The sequence below is a fragment of the Triturus cristatus genome, chromosome 2_2 (assembly GCF_964204655.1).
Source record: "Triturus cristatus chromosome 2_2, aTriCri1.1, whole genome shotgun sequence".
NCBI classification, from domain to species: domain Eukaryota; kingdom Metazoa; phylum Chordata; class Amphibia; order Caudata; family Salamandridae; genus Triturus; species Triturus cristatus.
The window spans coordinates 923,954,959-923,976,662 of NC_140582.1; the positions used below are offsets into that span (position 1 = coordinate 923,954,959).

The 21,704-nt window shown below is 48.6% G+C and overlaps 1 protein-coding gene across 1 annotated transcript in view; it reads right to left on the reverse strand.

The window, feature by feature from the left end:
- PI4K2B (phosphatidylinositol 4-kinase type 2 beta) overlaps positions 1 to 21,704 on the reverse strand; it is a 337,341-nt gene that overhangs the window by 148,154 nt on the left and 167,483 nt on the right. The window contains exon 2 of the mRNA XM_085642320.1: positions 12,702 to 12,859. Coding sequence (XP_085498446.1) covers positions 12,702 to 12,859 — 158 coding nt within the window. The remainder of the gene's footprint in view (positions 1 to 12,701; positions 12,860 to 21,704) is intronic.

The following is a 21,704-nucleotide window of genomic DNA, read 5'->3' on the forward strand; positions in this document are numbered from 1 at the left end:
CGAGCAGGGCAGGGGGAGGTCATACTCTCACCAGACCTCCCACAAAACACCACTCCACATAGCAAAGCAATTATTGACCTCGGCGGCGTGGCAGTGAGTCAATCCGAAGTGAATACAGGCTCTGCTTGACGAGCAGCTGCCACGTGACCAACGTGCATCCCATCTGTTGCATGGCTATTCAGTCAGGGCCTCGGACCCTCTGTTTGGGTTCTGCAAAGTTGTGAGAGAGAGTGTGTGAGAGAGAGTGTGAGAGAGAGTGTGAGAGAGAGTGTGAGAGAGAGTGTGAGAGAGAGTGTGTGAGAGAGTGTGTGAGAGAGAGTGTGAGAGAGAGTGTGAGAGAGAGTGTGAGAGAGAGTGTGAGAGAGAGTGTGAGAGAGAGTGTGAGAGAGAGTGTGAGAGAGAGTGTGAGAGAGAGTGTGAGAGAGAGTGTGTGAGAGAGTGTGTGAGAGAGTGTGTGAGAGAGTGTGTGAGAGAGTGTGTGAGAGAGAGTGTGAGAGAGAGTGTGAGAGAGAGTGTGAGAGAGAGTGTGAGAGAGAGTGTGAGAGAGAGTGTGAGAGAGTGTGAGAGAGAGTGTGAGAGTGTGTGAGAGTGTGTGAGAGTGTGTGAGAGTGTGTGAGAGTGTGTGAGAGTGTGCGAGAGTGTGCGAGAGTGTGCGAGAGTGTGCGAGAGTGTGCGAGAGTGTGCGAGAGTGTGTGAGAGTGTGTGAGAGTGTGTGAGAGAGTGTGTGTGTTTTGCAGCCTCTGTACAAAATATTTCAGCGTACATCGGTTTTTCACTTTGCCACATCCTCACAAAAATTGTGACCTTTGTGACAGCTGATGTTGCAAGCAACCTTATTCAAAACAAAAAACTATTTTTCTTGTTGGAAATGCTTATCTAGGGTGATCAGATTTTGAAAACCAAAACACGCCACAAACCTAGAAATAGGACTACAATTTTGCATCCCCCAGGGCCACATAATGATGTTTTTATTGACAGCGCTCACCAGGCCCAATTCTAGAGGGGCAAGGAGGCCTAGGCACCCCAAGACAGCCCCCCCCCAAGACCGAATCAGAATTGTAAACAACCATGTGTTTTTTTCCCTTAATATTTCACAGGAGCCTGCCACAGCCCCACCGCTCTGCTTAATTGTTTAGCTTCCATGATTGACACATATTGGAATACTTTTAAGGTCTGGGGTCAGATGGGGGTGAAGGTAGCAGGAATGGAGACCTCTGCTGTCATACACTAAAGAACAGCATGACTTTCCTGTGATTCTCCCACTGTAACAAAAGAGACCGCAGGCTCCCATCACAAGGTACTCAGGGGTCAAACAGCCATATCAAAAAAAAGCATTAGCATAGCCAATATGTCTCACCTTTGGGACCTTATAAGTATTTAGCCAGGCAATAGTTGATGTTGTTGCACCAAGGATATTGTACTGCATAACTAAATACTTATAAGGTCTCAAAAGCGATACTTGTGCGCTACCCACCTAAGTTTCCATGCAAGTCCAGAAACATATCAGTTCTGGTGATTACAGAGAGTACTTCATATATAAAATTACAGTTTACATGCTGTTGGGAACTAGTTTATTTCCTGAAGAAGGCGCTCTTGTGCTGAAACGCACATAGAAGACTTCGGATGAATTCTCTCAACAAGCCACTACTAAATTTCATTATTGCCAATAAAATTGTACTAACATCAATTCATGCAGGTGGCGTGGCTTATCCAGCCACGATGGCGGCCGCGTTCTGCTGAGGGTCTGTGTGAGGGCCCAATAAGCGTCATTAATCTGCCACAGCGGGGTCTTGCAAATCAACCAGAGAACTCCCACCAGGTCCCTGAACACGGGAGGCACCGGCTGTAACCGCCATAGGGAGAAGCACAAGCTTGGACCAGCACTATTGGATGGCCGTGGGGTCGGGTGCCTGATCCCAACATAGCACCCGCCTGGTAGCGGCCGTAAGTAGTATCGTGCCTCACAGAGCCGAGAGCCCAGGAAGATACATCTAGTGAAGGCAGCGCAGCCCGGAGAAAAGCACACACACAAGACCGGCAATTAAGAAGCAGAGGTTTGGCTGCTGCTGACTGATGCGTAGAACCCAACGTGGGGCCCCGAGGGAGGAGCACGGACGTCACAGGGGCCCAGTGCGGATCGTGACTCCACGAACCGTAGCCTCTAACTGTGCCACGGGTGAACCTGCTGTGGGAAGACAGACGTGGGCAGGCACTCTCGAGAGGCCGTGAGGCCGCTCGCCTACCCCCAACATGTGCCCGTCTGGTAACCACCGCAAACAGCATTGTGACAGAGTCGAGAACCCGGGAAATCACATCTATCGAAGGAAGTGCAGACCGAAGGAAATTCAGACACAGAGGTTTGGCTGCTGCAGATTCCAACGCAGGGAATCCAACGTGGGGCCCCTGGAGAAAGGCGTGGACGTCGCGGGGCCCCCAGCGGATCCTGACTCCACGAACTGGAGCCTCTGACTATATCAAACATGGACCCGCTGTGGGGTGGAAGACAGACGCGTACAGGAACGATCGGGCGGCCGCGAGGTCGGGTGCCCGATTCTAACATGGCACCCGCCTGGTGACTCCTGCACGCAGCATCATAATTATGAGAGCCGAGACCCCGGGAATGCGCAGTTATTGAAGGCAGCGCAGCCCGAAAATAACATACGCAAGACCGGCAGCTCAGAAACAAAGGTTCAGCTGCAGCCAATTCTGACAAAGGGAATCCAACTTGAGGCCCCAGGGGAAAGGTGCCAACGTGGCGGCCCCCCCCCCCCCCAAGCAGATCGTGACTCCACGCGCCGGGCTAACCGCGAGAGGCACTCAAAGAAGCTGCGGAGAGAAGCCTGTCGGTGGTGCAGGGAGGCCTGGAGCCCCTGAACAGGCTCAGATCAACGCCAGAAGCGCAGGCCTAGAAAGAGGCCTGCGAGGGAGACACAGCCAGGGGCAACAACAGGTAACCAGTGAGTCTGCACCTCTCCCCCCCCCTTTACCCATCTCCCAAGCGAATCCAGAGCCCCCATACCTTGGTTACTGAACACTTGCCATCCCACGGGCAGTGGATGTCAGTGGACCTCGGGGCGGGGGGGGGCCCCTTTCGGACAGGTAGACACTGGGAGAGTGGAGGGGGTCAACAGGACCCACAATCCTGCACATCGGGCCTCGCCAAACTACCCCAAAAGACAAGATCACCACTGCTAATAAAGACAACCACCTTCCCCCCACATAAGAAGCCAGGCAACTGGGGGCCCTTAATGCTCGCCGCCACCAGAGGGGGATGGGCACCACGTGAGGGAGAGCCCCCAGAACCACTAGCCACAGTATAAACGCAGCAGCTGAGAGAAGCCAACTGAGAGGTGCTGGCCCCTCGACAGGAACAGGCGGAGGGAAACAGGCAGGAAGAGAAAATTTATTTATATATAAAGTTTTATATAGCGCGAACGTGACCCACGAGGGTTTCAGAGCGCTTTACAGTAGAAGAACAAAATAGGTTGTGGTAGTATACATACATTCAAAAGTGTCAATTCGTACAAAAGGAATAGAAGATATACGATTAACAAACTGAGGACCAGGATACTGTAGGATGTAGTACAATATACAGTTAAAGAACATTAGACGAGTGTGCTAGCAGACATACATATTATAACCATGATCGGATCCCAATGGATAAGTGTATAGATAAACCCAAGAGAGACCCACCACTAGCTAAGCTTTACACTACATACGGTAATTGAACAGTAAGGGTAGTGATATTCGTCATACAGAATGAGGACTCAACCATTCCACTTGAGGTCGGCAAAAGTATTCCGATCATAAAGATGACTAAGTGACATCATATAAATCAGACTTATGGTATGAATGTGTTCATTAGTAGTGTTTTTACTTCTTTTTTGAAGGCGGTAAGGGAAGGGATTTCACAAACTGCTGGAGGTAGGGAGTTCCAGATCCTTGGTGCAATCCCTGAGAAAGCTCTATTTTGCTGGACAAATTAATCTAGCCAGTAATTCTCCAAAGGAACTATTTAAAGTAGTAACTAGATTGGTTATAATAGTTGCAGGCTGTGGATGTGCCAGTCAGGAATTTTGCGAAGAAATTGCAACATTTTTTCAGGCAAAGGTGGAAACTATCTTTAGCACCTTTAAGGACCTTGTTGGCAGCGGATTAGGAGATTTAACACAGGGTCATAAATCAGGGCCAGTGTTAAAGCTTAGTACGGATAGATTTCCATCAATATCCTACTTAGACACACTCAAGCTTCTCTTGTCTGCCAAATCAGGCTCACCCTATGACCTTTGCCCAGTAGCAAAACTGGCCTCTGAACCTATAGCCATGACACTTACGCCTCTATGCAATGCTATGTTTTCCGAAGGGCTTTTTCCTAAATTGTGGAAAACTGCATCGGTCATGCCGCTTTAAAAAAAGCCTAGTTTGGATATGAAAGATCCAAAACAGCTTCCGCCCCATCTCACGCCTCCCTTTGCCTTCCAAATTGGTTGAGAAATACATGAATTCTAAATTGAGCTCTTATTTATGTGAAGCCAAGGTCCTAGACCCCACCCAATTTGGGTTTAGGGAAAGGTACAGTACCGAAACAGCCCTTCTTATGGAAGGATTGGGGTTTCAGAAGTAGAGTGCTCGCACTTCGAAGTCGTCTTTAGCCTCCAGACCTTTCCAACTTTAAAGTCAGATAACTGGGTGTATTGTTGTGAATTGCTTTGTGTGTCATGCAGGCCACTTTAAGGTGAATTCTTGCCTCGTAGGGCAGCCAATTCAAGGCTTTCAAGGTTGGAGAGATGTGACATTTTCTCTTGGTTCCAGATACCAGTCTAGCTGCAGAATTCAATGCTGCTCTTAGTGGAGCCAGCTTGTATTTAGGAAGACCACAGAGGGTGGGGCTCCCGTAATCTAAACTGGATAGCACAAGGGCTTGTACTGCCATTTTTAGATCAGCCTGAGGGAGGAAGGGTTTGAGTTTCCTGAATATACTCAGCTTGTAATTAGCTCCTTTGGAGGCATTGGAGATGTGCGACTGCATATTCAGATGTTTGTCTAAAGTGATTCTTAGTGATTTTGCGGAGTCAATGATGAGGGGGACTCAGTCAAAGGTGGTCAGGTGTTTTAACCATAAGTCTAGCTTTGGTGTGTGGCTCGTGGCGAGAGGAGTATGAATTCCGGGTTTTTTTTTTGTATTCAGCATGAGGTAGTTGTTAGTGAGCGAGCTTTGCGTGTTCAGTAGAATAAAGTTTAGGCCAATGAAATCGGGCGAGGTGATTTTCAGATAAAGTTGGGTGTCATCAGCATATAAATGATACAGGATGTTCGCAGATCTCAATGCGTTCGTCAAAGACTCCATTAGGAGGTTGAAATGAATTGGTGATAGGGCAGATCCCTGAGGAACACCAAGGGTGACTAAAGAGGATTGAGAGAGTGAGTTCCTCATCTTGAATCTTTGAGTTCTGTTATTCAAGAAGGAGGAGAACCATTGCAGCACTGTGCCCGAGAGGCCAATCCTTCGTTCCAGTAGGGACAGAAGTTTGTCATGCTTGACCGTATCGAAGGCAGAGGACAGATCAAGAAGAATCAGTAGGCATGATTCATTGCAGTCAACTTTAAGGATGTCATCCATAATATGGGCAAGTGCAGATTCTGTGCTGTGCCCTTGGCGGAAGCCCGATTGGAGAATATCCAGGCGGTTATAGTGTTCAATGTGATTGCATAATTGAATTTGTACACATTTCTCCAATAGTTTCGCCAAAGTAGGGATGTTGGTTATGGGCTGGTTATTGTTTAGATCAGATGGAGTGGCGTCAGCTTTCTTAAATATAGGTGTGACCTGCCCTATTTTAAGGCTGTCCGGAATGACACCTTCACTTAGGGAGGCATTTCCAAATTTAGCCCATAATGGTAGGATAGATGGTTTTAAAATTTTGAACAAGGCGGGGGCAGGGGGTCAGAGAAATGATTGGAGGGGTTGATTGCTTTAAGAGTGTTGTCTATAATTTGTTGAGAGATTGGCGAGAAGGTGTGCCATTGTTTTTTGTGACTTCCCCTGGATTATCAAAATGTACTTTGAATAAAAATCGCTACAGTTGGAATCTTTACCCTTAGTTTGCGGTAGCGCCAACTTGGATTGTATATCAAGTTCGATGGACTTAGTCTTTTCGTGGAAGAAATTGGCAAGCACATAACAGGTAGGTATGGCCAGGTCGTTTGATTCCATAGTTAGTTGTATTGCATGATTGTAGCTTGACGATTTCAAAGAGTTTTTTTGTACGGTTGCTAGCTTGGTTCAGCTGAGTTATGAAAAAGTCTGCCTTTGCCTTAAGAATCTTCCTAGTGTAAGAGTTCCTTACTCTTCTCAGGTGCTCAAGATTATCAGTGGTAGGAGCCGATTTCCATAGACGCTCCGCAACTCTTAGGTGTCTACGCTCCGCGTTCAGACCCTCGTTGAACCATGGTTTGGAAATCTTAGTGGATACGTTTTTTTCCTGGAGGGGAGCCGTGGAGTCCAGTATTTCAAGCAACGAGTCATTGTAGAAGGTTGTGAGGTCATGTACATCAGTAATGTCCATCCTGGGGGTCAGGGCGGAGTTACAACGGTTTAACAAGGTGATGGAGTTAATATTTCCTTTTCCATTGCCTTATTTTTGATGAGTTGGCCCCTTTTTTGAGTAACTTCGCTGATGACGGAGAAGAGGATGCAATAATGATCAGTCCAATCGCCTGGGGTGATGGATTCTAGTAAGACGATGTTTGGTTTTGCAATGATGAGGTCCAATGTCTCTCCCTTGTTATGAGTAGGGCTGTCACAGAATTGAGATAGCTCCTGTACTGACAGAAACTCTACAGTAGGATTGTTTGTGTTGTTCCAATGGAGGTTAAAGTTACCCAAGATGATATGATGAACTTGTGAGTTGACATTAGAAGCCATGAACTCCATTGTCTCATCCATACAAGTAAAGTTATCCCCAGGTGGGTGGTAGAATATGTGTAGCTTGCTGGCGATGCGCTTAGTATCTGAAATACACGGACACCAGAATAACTGGTTGCAGGCCAACAAACCGGGAAGTACAGATCCTCGCCCAAATTGCCACAGAAAAGAGACAACTCAGCCGCACCAGACCTTGGATGGACAGTGTGAAGCAGCAGACACATCCAGATCAAGCGTCGCTCCTTTCTCCCCCCCCCCCCCTCCTCCTCCTCCTCCTCCTCCTGTACCTCTGGAAATTTAGCACCCACGCAAAGAGGGAATCATTACACTGGGACTAGAAGGCCTCGCTTGCTCAACCCACACCATCCGAGGAACAGACGGAGGGTAACCGGCGACCCACCAACGCCTGTGCCAGTCAACTAGCAGATCGCCACAGGCGCCTTGAGCCCAGAGACCTCAGAAGACAGAAGCAACAGTGCCAGGAACATGCAGCCAAGGACCCCCAAAAATGACTGGGGGACCCCAGCCTCTCAACGTGGTGCGATCCAAATCACCAACCCAAGAAGTCCAAACCACAGACCCTGTCACTAACGCCGCCATGTCAGACAAACTCGACCAAGTCCTAGCGGCCATAGAACACTCGCGTGTCACCATGGAGGAGCGGTTCGGTACCCTAGCCACTGATTTCAACCTGCTACGAGATGACCACCGGAAGCCGGCAGACAAAGTGGCAGACGGAGAAAAGACCATGGCGGTCCTTCAAGCCCAAGCTAAAGCACAACAGGACACCTTTAAAGAGCTACAGGCACGAGTGGCGCTGCTGGAAGACAAGACAAACAACCTGGAAGGGCGCTCTAGGCGCAGTAACCTGCGCATACTGAACCCACCGGAGGGAGTGGAAGGGAAAGGACTGATCGAGCAAGTAGAGACCTGGCTCCAATCCTTCACGCCGCACAGAGAAATGACCGCCTTCTTCTAGATTGAGAGAGCACTCGGAGTACCGGCGAGACGCCCATCCCCGGTATCACTCCCACGTCCCATGCTAGTTTATCTTCTCCACTTCCGGGGCAGAGACTCCATACTCCGGGCCGCCAGGCAGAACAGCCCCACCACGGTGGAAGACATACAGGTCATGCTCTTCCCAGACTACTCCAGAGCAGCGCAACTTAAGAGATATCATTTCTGGAAGTAAAGCGGCTGTTGAGGGAGAACAATGTGCAATACTCTCTTCTATTCCCAACGCGGCTCAAAATCATTCATAATTAGGCATCAAACTTCTTTACAGACCCGCAAGAAGCCCAGGACCGGCTAGAATTGAACCTGCAAGTTAATCAAGGCCTGCAAAACGCCCGTCCAAGGCTGGCAATGTCTCCAGACCCCTGCAGGAAAGGTCAAAGGTCACCCAGAACAGGAACACAGATGCAAAACAAGACATTGACATCCCCAAATCTGGAACAGATTATAGCAGAGAGGCGGAAAGCTATCCAGGCGGCAGTGAAGCTAGGGCGCACACCTCTCAGCATCGGACAAGGAAGACGGCCCACACATTTTTACGCGAGAAGAACCCCAAGGATCCTGCAGCTCAGATGGAGACTCAGACATTACCTACAGTTACCCCACAAACGACAGAAATGCCCATATAGGGATGCTGTGAAACGACCCACACTATGCACCTACAAAGTAACAACACTCTGCCCCGTGACCACGAATACACAGTGCGCAACACGTGCGGCCATGCCGAAAGACCGCTAGCACCCAACAGCCCCCGCTAACTACACATGGAAACCCACAGGGCCCACAATCCCCCGCCCCCATCTGGTGCAGGAGTCTCAGATGTGTGCGAACCAGATGTTCAAAGAACCCCCCCTCACGAAACACAAGAGGGTACACGTTAGTACCCGTTTGGATGTGTTGTCCGTTGCAGCAGATCCCATGTATTTGGTCTACTACCCGCAGCAGTTGTGGTTTATTCCTGTGTCACATCCCAAACCCACACCCATTCCTACACGCAGGGGTACCTTACACACCAGCACACTCAGGCCTCACACCAGGTGCAGTCGCTCCCCACTAAAGGGCGCTGGGCGGGTTTCCTGGGATCCCCCCTCGTGCACTCCGCAAGCCCCTATGGTCCCCATCACAGACATTAAGTTTCTCACTCTAAACGCCCGGGGCATCCACACAGCCCAGAATCGATGCGCTCTCCATGCGTACATCAAGTGCCAACAAGCGCAAAGCGTACTCCTACAGGAGACGCACTTCACTAAAGGGGAACTTGGAAAACTTCAAAAGAGATGGCGAGGCATTTTCTGCACAGCTACATACTCCGCAAACGCGCGAGGAGTGCTAATTTAGTTCCGACCAGGAACCCCCTTTCTAGAGATCAGTAGGAGGGTAGACACTGATGGGAGATATGCCCCATTAGAAGGGCTGTTAGATGGTCAACCAGTGTTAATAGGCAGTATCTATGCACCCAAAACAGAGCAAGCAGCGTTCTGGGAGACCCTCTCGAAAAGCTTAGCCCAGTTAACCACCACACTATGGATTTTAGAGGGAGATTACAATTGCACACTAGATCTCAACTTGGACAGATCTCATCCTCCCGTCCTCACAGGCCCACACGCAGACAGCCCGGTTCCGTGCATGGTCAAACCACTGGGCACTAACTGATGTTTGGCGACACACACCCCCTACATCTAAACTCTTAGTTTCACTCCATCCCCCATGATCTACGGGTGAGACTGGACCGATTTCTCTGTACGTCTACGATTCTCCCCATGATCCAACACTCGGATTACCTAGGCAGGGAACTCGCAAACCATGACGCGCATGAGGTAACCCTCAGATGTCACTCGCCCACAGTGCCAATTGCTCCGTGGCAACTTCCTCAGGACTGCCTTGAGGACCCAGTATTCCAACATGAGCAAAGGAAAAACATACAGCGTTACTTCACCAACGACGCGAACAGGACAACCTCTAGAACATTAGAGTGGGACGCCTTCAGGGTAGTCATGAGGGGAGCCTACATTAGGCAAATCACTGAAGTGTGGAAAACACTGGAACAGACAATTCAAACAACTAAGCTGAGTCTCACGCAGCTGTCCAAAGAATAGGACAAAGGCGCGATCCCCCCGCGTAATTAGCAGAGACCAAAACCAAGTACACAGAAGCCTGCGCAGACCTTTGCAGATACAATTTTCGCACCTATGTCACTAGAACCTACAGAGAAGGGAATCTAACCGGGACCCTACTAGTCTGGCTAATCCGCCAAAACACAGACACGCAACCCATTACCAGCATCATGAACGTAGCAGGCACAGTTCCCAATACACAGTCAGATCACACAATCCTTCCATGAGTATTACGCAAAACTATACAGCGAACCACAGCCAGACAGGGGGAGCGCATAGATAAAATCCTGCACTCCGTCACCATGACACAGCTAGCCGCCACTGACATGACAACCCTAGATGAACAGATCACACCGGCAGAAATTAAAAGTGTAATCCGCCACCCAACCAAGAATAAAGCCCCAGGCCACGATAGCTTCCCAATAGAATACTAGAGTACCTTTTCCTCCCAACTGGCCCCGAGGCTAGACAGTCTACAAGGCAGCATTAGAAACCGGAACACTCCCCAAATCCATGTGCGAGTCCATACTGGTGACATTCCTTAAACCAAACTGTGACCTCTTATTCAGATCATCATACAGACCAATCACCCTGCTCACGGCGGACTGTAAAATATTAGGCAAGATCCTGGCGGACAGACTCACGGAGGGTAGCAAAGGTAGTGTGGGAACTTTTGTGCATTATTCAGAAATGTGCACAATTAACAATGTCTATAGTGATCTACATTTGAATTCACATGTGAATATTTTTTGGATACCATAGCATTTGAAACAATTTTGCTATGACCGGTTAAAGCCGGGAAACCTTCGGATTATGCTAACTAGCACCCGGATAGGCCGCAAAGCCAACTTGTTTAAAAGTGGACGCCTCATCAAGTTTGTGTTCCGTTCATTATTTCTGCTGCACCTGTTCAAGCAATTTGTGTTTCCGATCAACACGGTTCTCAAAGAAGGTTCTCTAGGATGGGTTTAGTAATAATACTTTTCTTTAAGGTTCTTCCGTTTGCATGCGGTATTGCATCTGTTCATAATGGCTCACTGTTTATGTAACTAGTTTGTTCTGACATCTCCAGATTACATCAGTTTAGAGAGGTCTGAATCAATATTAATGTTGTGGCATAGTGCTTAGGTAGGTGGTAATGCTGTAGGACACTTTATAATCCAATATTGTTATTTTGTCGATAATGTAATTCTTAACACACCACAAGGATTCTGGATTTTCCATGATATTCTAAGAGATTTCCTGTATAAAACCTCGAAATGCGGTCAGATTTCTAGGACTGATTTTGCTGCATAATTTGGACTTAGACAAAATGAAAAACAGACAATTATTCTGTTTTGTCCTATTGAGATCCTTCATGGCAAGGAGTTTGTGCATTTTCACTTAACAATTTCTGTATTTAAACTTCTGAATTTTGGTAATAAATCAAAAAAAATCTCATTCCACCCTAGAACTCCATTATTGAGTCAGTCCCGTTTTAATTGAATGTACTATTAATATGCTGATTTGCACGGCATTAGTGGCTGAAATTGTTTATCATACGGTAACAAAATTCAAAAGTCGCATAACTTTAAACGGAAAATGGAGGCACTGAGTAAATTAGGACCTAAACAAACAGTCAGCCGAGGTGAGAAATGTATAAGAGGGGGTACACAACACCCCAGGAGAGAAGCTGAGCTCTGCAGAGGCATCTTTACTGAACAGGAATACAGAGTAAGGCCTCTCTTTAGAGGTATCATTCATTAACTTATCTTTTTCATTTACATAAACCAATGCAACAGTAGAAACACAATGCGCCCAAACTCTGGAGTGGCAAAGTGAATTGGTTGATACTCTCCACCAACTGAAAAAAAAATAATTCATGCGGGTTTCCCATGGGTCTAAACTCTTTTGCGCTGTTTAACATCTACAGTTTACCATTGTTTTTTCATTTCATGCGTGAATCTATGTGTGTGTTTATACCCATCAACATCCGTGTATGTGCCGACAGCAAGGTTCTCCCTCAAAAAGGGGAAGAGATATTTGGATGCGACAGAGGACGCTTAAGCCTGTCTATTACCAATTGATTAATGCATTTTCAACAGTCAAAAGTTCAAAATTCTGTATAAATGGCAAATTCAGAGAAAATTGCCGATAGAATTAAAAATGTCCCACAATGAGTTGAAATCCAGGCCACAAGCCTGACATCATGTAAAGAAGGGGTCTGTGTTTAAAGATTATGGCGTCGGGTACCACTTAAGGAGAAATGGAGACGACAGCCAGCTTAAACAGGTAAAAGTAAAAAACTGGGTGACTGTCACAAATATCCCAGCAAGTAGCCCGGAGTGCACAAACGCAGATGGCTACAAGACTGGCTATTTAAAAAAAAAATACTGGTCAAAATGGGTGTGACGTCAAATCTCCGCTCGGTTTGGTGATCGATCTTTTCAGGAATATGCAATTTGGGGGTACCCGGCACCACTCCACACAAAAAGAACACCCAGTGAAAACTACACCCTAATTAATATATACCAATGTAGCCCATCACCACGCAAATAAGCCGTAGCTGTTATTTTGTGTTTTCTGCCCTGTGGGCACCAAGCCTTTTAAACCAATTTTTATATATTAACGCAGGTGTATCATATACCAAGGAAATCGCAGATCCATACCCCTTTATTATCCTTGACGAAGTAACTGCCACTGGATCCTTGCGTAATCCTCTCCGGAAAAACACCATTTTCAATTGCTTGCTCTGCTTGCTGAATGATTTCTGCAAATTCCAGATCGTCTGAAAAGGAGTTCATTTCCTCATTTCCACAAGCCTGTCCTGTGCATAAAAATCGTTAATTTAATAGGTGTCCAGAGCCCAACATGGCAAAAACACTGACCAAGTACTAAATTGATTGGAATCCACGTTTTATTTTTCATTTACTATAACTGTTGCTAAGCAATCCAAACAAACCCAATCTAAGTATTGTGATCTCAGTTACAGGAACAAGTACTGCAGCAGCCAACTGGATTAAGAAAAATTCAATGACATACATATATATATATGCAAATCTAACCAGACCAAATTTTGAATGCTCAACTAAACAATGCCACTGGTAGTTATCATTCAAAATAACAATGAAGGATATACGTGGTTAAATAACCCACTGCATCCAATGCCATCACCTTATATTCAAGATAATGATAGTAATAGTCTTTATCAAGTTTTTTATTCAAGTGTATTTTCTTTGGAGCGACACCACTATAAGCGGTTCTCGCTATACCTTTATTTTTTAAATGTGCAATTCCTGCCCCCCGAGTAAGTAATTATTGTTTTTTTTTTCATCCCGGTGATACCCATTTCACTGCTCCTTATCAACAGGTCTGGTATCACACGTTCATTACATTTCCTATTTCACTGAAGGCAGCATATGACGCTCCGGTTGTAAGATGCTCCACCCATTGGTCTTGTCCTGATGAGACCAGGCTACCTTTCTGGGTCGAAATGCCGTCAGTGCCTTTAACAAACAGCAAATAGCCTTGAGAGGTCTAATAGAAAAAAAATGAATCAGTGTTTGTTAAAATGAACCCCACGCATATTTCTTGGATGTATATTTCTGTGGTTCTTAAGTTCACTGGGGACACTGCGCACATGTTTTTTTACATAGAATGATATGATTAAAATGTTTCTTGTAATTCTATTACAGGACCGGAGGCTTCGTATTATGCTTCTCTTTCTATTTATTGCTACTCACAGCAGCCAATGAAAACTTTTCTTTATGCAAAACAAACTACATTTCCCATGATGCATACACCACATCACTTCCTGCAGGGCCCCATAAGAGCCAGTAACGCCGGAACCAGTCCTCTTTCTTTGCTGCTCACGCAGACAGTTAAGTTGAGAGCTCCGTTATTGACATTGATATATTGATTGATTGATTGTATTGATTTCGTATTGATGGTATTGGCGCTTTATGGGTACTGTTTATGGTTACAGTGGTTGTCGTGGCAACGGTTGCTGAGGCGCCTCGATTGCATTTACCCTTCGGGGTTGGGCGGACCTTGCGCGGCGCTTGGCGCTCCGTGACTCCCGCTGAGAGCGGGGAAGTGTTGGGGGCACTTGTGGCAGCGAGCGATCCGAGGCGCATATGCGCGGATCTTCCTCCCCTTAGACGCGGCGATCAGCCGACTCGTCGGGAGACGGGACAGCGCGCGAGCGCTTAGTTTTGCATCCTTGTGGCACCGGTACCGCCCCGCCTTCGGCGGGTGTTCTGGACGGTGATATTGGCGCTACGGCTTCCCTAGTATGCCGAAGACGCCGGGAGCCATTTACTTTCGGTTTAGCTCGTGTTTCCACCTGCGTAGCCCAATTGGGCTATTTTGGTAGGATTTGGGCTACGCACGTCGAAACGGCCCGTTTTTAGGTGTTTTGCTTTCGTTTTGGCTATTAGTGGCAGCATTTTTCATCTGAAAGCACTGCCGATGCCTGGCTGGCTGAAAAAACGACCTTAGCCTGGAGGGAGCACACCTCCTTGAATCTTTCTTCTTGCTCTCTGGCTCCACGACGCCCTGAAGGGCTGTAATAATAGAATCACAGCTGTTGCTGAGGAGCTAGGTACCGGTGCTGTTGTGCTTGGGTTGGCTCCCCTTTGATTATACCTCCTTGCTGATGCCTTTTGAGCAAATACGTTTATAAGTTTGGTTCCACCATGAAGAATTGGGTGCATTATGAGGAGGATGACGCCTTGTATGAGGAGGAGGTGGAGACACCTGCCATTGAGGATAACATGGTTGAGGCCCTGGACGCTTCTGTGCAGGAGTCTGTCAACAAGGCCCAGGAGAAGGCGGTCCCGGGAACGGTGCAGCAGGCCTTGGCGACCGCATTGAAGCCTATTACCAGGCAGCTGGAGAGGTTCGCGAAGCAGCATGGCTTCACTACCCCAGATGAAGCTCCGGCGGGGGAGCCGCAGCCTAAGTCTTGGCCGCAATCTGATTCCTATAAGTCGCTGCCGAGCCCGGCGAGGGAGAGAGAGAGGGTGCAGGACACTGACACGGAGTCTTCCTCTCCCTCCTCGGACACCCCGGAGGACTCTCCTCCCCGAAAGAAGTCTCGGAAGGTTAAACATGCAGAGCCTTCTCCACCGGCTCCCACGCATTTTACATTCAACCCCTCGGATATCGTGCACCCCAGATCGTCCGATTGGTTGCCTGCCCCGGAGGTGGCTGCATACTTGCACGAGAATTTGCGCAAGAGCTTCGATAAGGAGGTGCGCAACAGGCTGCGGTCTGAATGTCCCAGACCGGATCTCTCGGATAAGGTGGCGGAAACGCCGGAGATTGACCCGAGTTTGCTTACCTTTCTGAAAAAGTTTGCCAAAGACCCCAAGAAGGGTTTAGACCGCGCATGGCGAGGGTGCCAGGATAAGCTTCTGGACGTGGTCGGACCCCTAGCAAAAATTTTGGAGATGGCACTAGTGGTGCAGGAATCGGGCACCGAAATTGACTCATGTTTTGGCAGGCTGGACTCAGCGGGCCATCTGTCTATTGGGGAATGCCAACTGCGCTATCTCCACGGAGCGCAGAAAATCTATTCTGATGCGCATGGACTCTAACCTTACAGAGTTGGCGGACGGAAACCTCTTCGGCGATCGTTTCGTCAAGGATGTGGGAAATATGTGGGTACCTTCACTACCCTGGACAAGGCCCAGGCTGGGATCAAACGTGTTTTCCACGCTGGGGTTTTCAATAGGGCCGGACGAGGCCGGGGACGCTCGTTTGGCCGTCAATATTCCCAAGGTCCTCCACGTGGAGACTTCGGACGGGGCAGAGGAGAGTGGGACTCCACCCGCGGTGGCACCTTCTATCCCACCAGACAGCGCTTCAACAAGCGGCGCTTTAACAAAGGTTCCTATCGTGGAGGGTTCCATGCCACCGAGTCTTCAGGTGAGCGCTCCAGACTTATTTCTTCTTCCGCTGGGGGGACGTATTCGGCAGTTTTATCACAACTGGGTGCAAATATCACAAGACGCATGGGTTTTACAGACAGTTCAGGGGTTCCACCTAGAGTTTTTTCAGGCGCCCTGTCAGATACATCGTCCCAGACAGCTTCTTTTTTCCAACTAGAGTGCGATTTCATAGATTCAGAAATAGACGGATTGCTGCAGAAACGCGCGATAGCTCCTTGCGAAGAGGGCCCTCGCGGTTTCTGCAGCAATATTTTTCTGGTGCAGAAGAAAGGAGGTGGTTACAGGTTGGTACTCAATTTGAAGGATTTCAATCACTTTGTGACTTACAAGCATTTCAAGATGGAGGGCATCCATCTGCTGGCAGATTTGCTAAAGCAAGGGGACTGGTTGGTCCGTCTGGATCTGAAGGACGCTTATCTGTCCGTCCCCATCGCAGATTCCATCAATTTCAATGGCGCAACCGGTGGTATGAATATTTGGTCCTTCCTTTCGGACTTTCCTCAGCACCGTGGTGCTTCACCAAGGTTCTGAAACCGGTCGTTGCCTACCTCAGAGAAAAAGGGGTTTGCATGATTGTCTATCTGGACGACATGCTCATTATGGCGCAATCTCCGGCGTTGGTAGCTCAACACTTGCGCATGACCACTCATATTTTGCAGAATCTGGGGTTCGTGATCAACGAACCAAAATCGGTCTTATCTCCCACACAGACGATAGATTTTCTGGGGTTCGTCATCAACTCTCCGATGGCCCAACTCTGCCTTCCAAATTCCAAACTTCGGGATATCAAGAAGGAACTTCGCTCGTTCCTGACCAAACAGATGGTCTCGCTCAGGGGGATTGCCCGGATAGTGGGACTTCTCGCGTCGTCCATTCAGGCAATATTTCCGGGTCCCCTACACTACAGGGCCCTGCAGCGACTCAAAATTCAACACTTGCAGGAGGGCCTTTCTTACACGGACGTAGTCACTCTTTCCCAGGAAGTGAGGGAGGAGATGCAATCGTGGTTGGCCCACGTCGAGGCGTGGAACGGCAGAGCAATCTTTGGTTCTCTTCCGGAGGTGGTCATAGAATCCGACGCCAGCCGTTGGGGTTGGGGAGCGCGCTGCGGAAATATTTCCACAGGGGGACGATGGTCCCTAGAGGAGTTGGATCTTCACATAAATTGTCTAGAGCTCCTCGCAGGCTCGTTCGCGATCCGGACGTTAGCTCCCAGGCAGATCTCATGTTGCATCCTTCTTCGGATGGACAACACTTCGGCGGTCCGGTACATCAACAAATTGGGGGGCACGAGGTCCTCAATGTTGGTGGAGATAGCGAAGGCCTTTTGGCACTATTGCCTGAACCATCAGATTTCCGTGATAGCAGAGTACATTCCGGGCCAGTCCAATGTGGTGGTTTTCTTCATATATTGTAGTTCATGGTTTTATTGTGATATTATTGCTTTAAGGCGGTTTTTAAACAAAGTTCTGGTGACATTTACATTCGCAATCTCTGTGCCCGGAAGCCGCGGGATCGCGTTTCTGCGTCCTGCGTCTGTCGTTCCCTCTCATATTGCCTTCGTTTGAGGTTTTTCCTGACATATGCCAGTTTTCAGTGCGGCGCTGGTACGCTGTAGGGGCTTACCTCAGTCAACGATTGGTGACTGCTGAGGGGCCCCTCCAGCTTCCTACCGCAGGCTCCTGGGCTTAGTGCAGCCCAGTTCGGCGTTTGTGATTTTGGGGCATTTAGAGCTTTACGCTCATTTGCCGCCGTGGCCCGTGGGTCAGTTGTTGGGCCTACGCGGGTCTGCTGTTCCTGCTGTGAGGCGCGTGTTCTCCCCCGACCACTAGGGGCGCTGTTGCACGCGTCAAGCGCGTCAGCTCCTCTCTCTTGCAACAGCGCAGGGAATTTGACAAATGGTCAGATTCCTGTCATTCCGCCCGCCGTTGCTTGGCTGTCTCACAACCCCTGGAGATAAACGCCCTCATCGAGGGTTTGTAGAGCTTTGCTCAGGCCAATTGACGCTCGGTTCAGCAGAGTAGGTGTGCGTGTGTGTGTTCCTTACTTTGCCGCACCGCTGGGTGTATAAGTACTTGGCTTTGCTCAGGCTGAATTGGGGCCTGCAGGGACACGTCCCAGGGTTATTATTATTATTATAATTCCCACTTTGTCATACTTTTGCAGTGTGTCCCAGAGGCTCCTGCCGGTGCCACTTTCCTTTAATTGGGGGTTTACCCTGTTAAATTCGCTGGTACCCATTAACTGAATACTCAGTAAATTAACTGGAGGTGCCACTAGGCTTGAAGCTTCAGAGTGTATGGGTGGAGTAATTGTACTCCGATCATGTTTCAGCAGGGAGACATGCAGTGGGAGGAGGATGCCCTTGATCAACTACCCTGGGATGACTATTTCTACGACGTGGAAGAAGTCATGGTTCCCATGGAAGAGCGCTTGTGCAAGAAGCTAGAGCAGATTTGTTCTAAATGGGCCCCACCTGCGGGGCCGGTTCCCACTACACCACAAGTGGTTTCAAATGATGACCCAGTGCCTGCCAAACGTCCGAAGGTGGATGGTGTGGATCGAGATGCCTTTGAGTGCACGCGAGAAGTCTTTCTAGCGCATAACCCTCCGCAGACCCCACCCTGGTGGAGGAGTGTGGCTCAATGGTTAGAGCGGCAGACCCTGAGGCAGAGTTCTGGCCAGGGACCAGGGTTCGATTCCCGCCTCGGCGGGGCTCGGGCTCAATTTCCTCGGACCTGTCTATTCTCGCCCCAGTGCCTATTCTAATCACGGGCCCCACGCTGCAACTCTGGGCAATAGCTTGCTTAGCCTCCACACCGGCCCCAACAGCGCTAAGGATGCCTGGCTTCACCCTGGGGGTGCCCAGGAGTAGACACTTCACAGGGAAAGCTAGGAGGTGTTGCACAGCGGTATGAGTATCAGCGCCAGGAAACTGCAAAGGCGACACCGCAAGGTGGCCGTCTGGTGACAGTGCGCTCTATAAGTACCTTGACATTTACCCTTGGCCCCCTCCCCGTCCCCGTCCCCGGTGCATACTGACCCACCCAGTCCCCCCCAGGGGGATGGAGATGACGCCCACGGGGATACGGACGAGGAACCAGGACCATCTAGACAGTGACGTCCCGCTCCATCTTCCCTCCCTACTGATCTTCAGGGTAACACTGGAGGATCGGATATGCTCGACCCTGAGCGGATCATGCACCCAAGGTCCTCTGAATGGACGCCTTCTACTAAAGTGGCAGGTTATGTGGCCAGCAGGATCCGCACGCCGATGGGCAAGGAGGCTCGCAGCCGCCTTAGCTCGGAAAGCCCTCGTCCCTCTCTTGACGGGAAAGTCGCGCAAACACCAGGGCTGGATCCCAGGATGGCCACTTTTCTCGCAAAATTCATCAAAGACCCTAAAAAGGGGATAGACCGATCCTGGAGTGCATTCCAGGATAAGCTCCTGGATGCCCTGGGTCCCATCACTATGATACTAGACATGGCGGAGGATGCGAAGACTTCAGGGGCTTTAATATCTCCCCGACACCCTCTCGGAGTAGGTGCAAAGAGCGTTAGTGTTTTTGGGTAACGCTAACTGTGCGCTCAACGGAGCATAGGAGGTCTTTTCTAATAAAAGTGGACCCAAAACTAGGTGACTTGGCCGACTCAGAGGTGGTAGCCTAGGGAGGTTTGTTCGGCAAACCATTTATAAAGGAGCTGGGTAAGTTTGTGGACACGTTCACGTCTTTAGATAAGGTCCAGTCATCCATTAAAACGTTTTTTCCTCCCAGGTTTTCCGTGGGGCCGGTAGAGGAAGGGGCCGCTCGACCGGCCAGGCCCCTCCCCCCCACAACAACTCCAGGGAGCAAGGCTACAGGCAGGGGCAATACCAAAACCAGGCACGGTATTCCAATTTCTACCCATCTCGAGGACAACTCTAACTCCAGTAAGTGTTTCCGTAACTTCTCTAGTGCGAGTGGGGGGCCTTTTCTGAATGTGTGAAGGACGATCACGGCCGATGCTTGGGTTCTGCGAACGATGCAAGGTTTTCAAATAGAGTTTTGTGGCGAGCCCAAGTAAATGTTCCGACTCAAGCCCATTCGGTTTTCCGGCACGAGGAGGCGTTAAATCGACGAGGAAATCTCCGCGCTCTTAGACAAAGACGCTATTTGTCACACCGTCTTTCATCCACAAGGCTTTCTAAGCAACATGTTCTTAGTGGACAAGGATGGGGAGGCAACGCCAGGTTCTCAACCGACTCGATTTCAACGAATGGCTGGTATACCTCCATTTCAAAATGGAGGGTATTCACCTCCTCAGAGACATACTCAGACCGGCAGATTGGATGGTCCGCTTAGATTTAAAGGATGCCTACTTGGCCATCCCTATTTCCCCCCCCCCCCCGAAGTTCCTGCAATTCCTCTGGCGTGGTCAGACCTATCACTTCACCACTCTTCCCTTTGGTCTTTCCTCCGCCCCGTGGTGTTTCACGAAGGTTCTCAAACCGGTGGTGGAATACCTCAAGGCGAGAGGCACTCGACTCATAGTTTACCTGGACGATATGTTGTTGCTGGCCCAAGATCCGAGAGTGCTTCGCGATCAGTTGCAACAGGCGGTTCATCTGTTGGAGAGTCTAGGATTTGTCATAAATACCAAGAAATCCCGGTCGGTGCCAGCACAACGCGTCCCGCCCGATAGGAGTAAGTACATTCTTTATGATTTTACTGTGAATATACTTAAGTATAGTGTTCTCCGGCACTCGTTATAACATGATCTAATTGTTCTTGAGTTTCAACGTTTTTTTCTGACTCATATGTTCTCCTCTTGTAGATACCCTGGTTTGCAAGTTTTGCTTTCACCTCTGACAATTCGAGTCCTGATGTTGTTCTTTGGTTCTATGAGCAGACACCGGGAAACAGGAAAACTAAAAAAAAGGATTAATGGTGAACTCGCGCAAAGAAAGAGGATGAACAAGCGGATGAGGACGGACTAGGCAATGGATCCTGGATTGCGATTGGACTGAGGGATATGGTGTCCCTTCTTTGTTTTTTTGTTGACCGCTTTCCCGGGGGTGTTTGGGAAATGTGGTCTTAGTTTACAAATTTTAAAGTGGCTGCTGTGGAATAAAGCATTGAAAGTAAAGCATAATCCTCGCCTCCGAGTCCTTAATAGAATTGAAACTTTCCATTACGTTAGCTAGGAAATTTTTCATTACCTCTTTTTTAATGAACTTAATAAAGACTATTACAATCATTATGGTAGTCTGGGGTTGTAGCATTAAATGCAGTGGGTTTCTTACGCACGCATATCCTTCATTGTGGTTTTGAATGATACCTGTGAGTGCTATTGTTTAGTTGGGCATTTACTCCCAGGCCTAATGGGTTTATGGATTGCTCTTGTAGGTGAGCACGTACCAAATCTCGAAGGCAGATTACCAAGGGTAATATGGCAGTGGTTTTGCAAAAATGACGTCTTTTCCAGTGCAAAGAGTTCATTAAGAAGCTGCCCACTGGTAAGGAGACAGAGCAGGCAGATACAGGTACTTTATTCAGGAGCAAGTTTCAGGTATGTGAAACCTACCCTGCCAGCTATCATGTAATCAGCTCATCCCCCAGCTTTAGACTAAAACGTCAACTGACAGGGACAGAACACGCACACTAAAGAGGTCACGCATTTGTACACGCGTTTTTAAAAAATAAGAAAACAGTTTATAGTAATGTGCAGAATTAACAT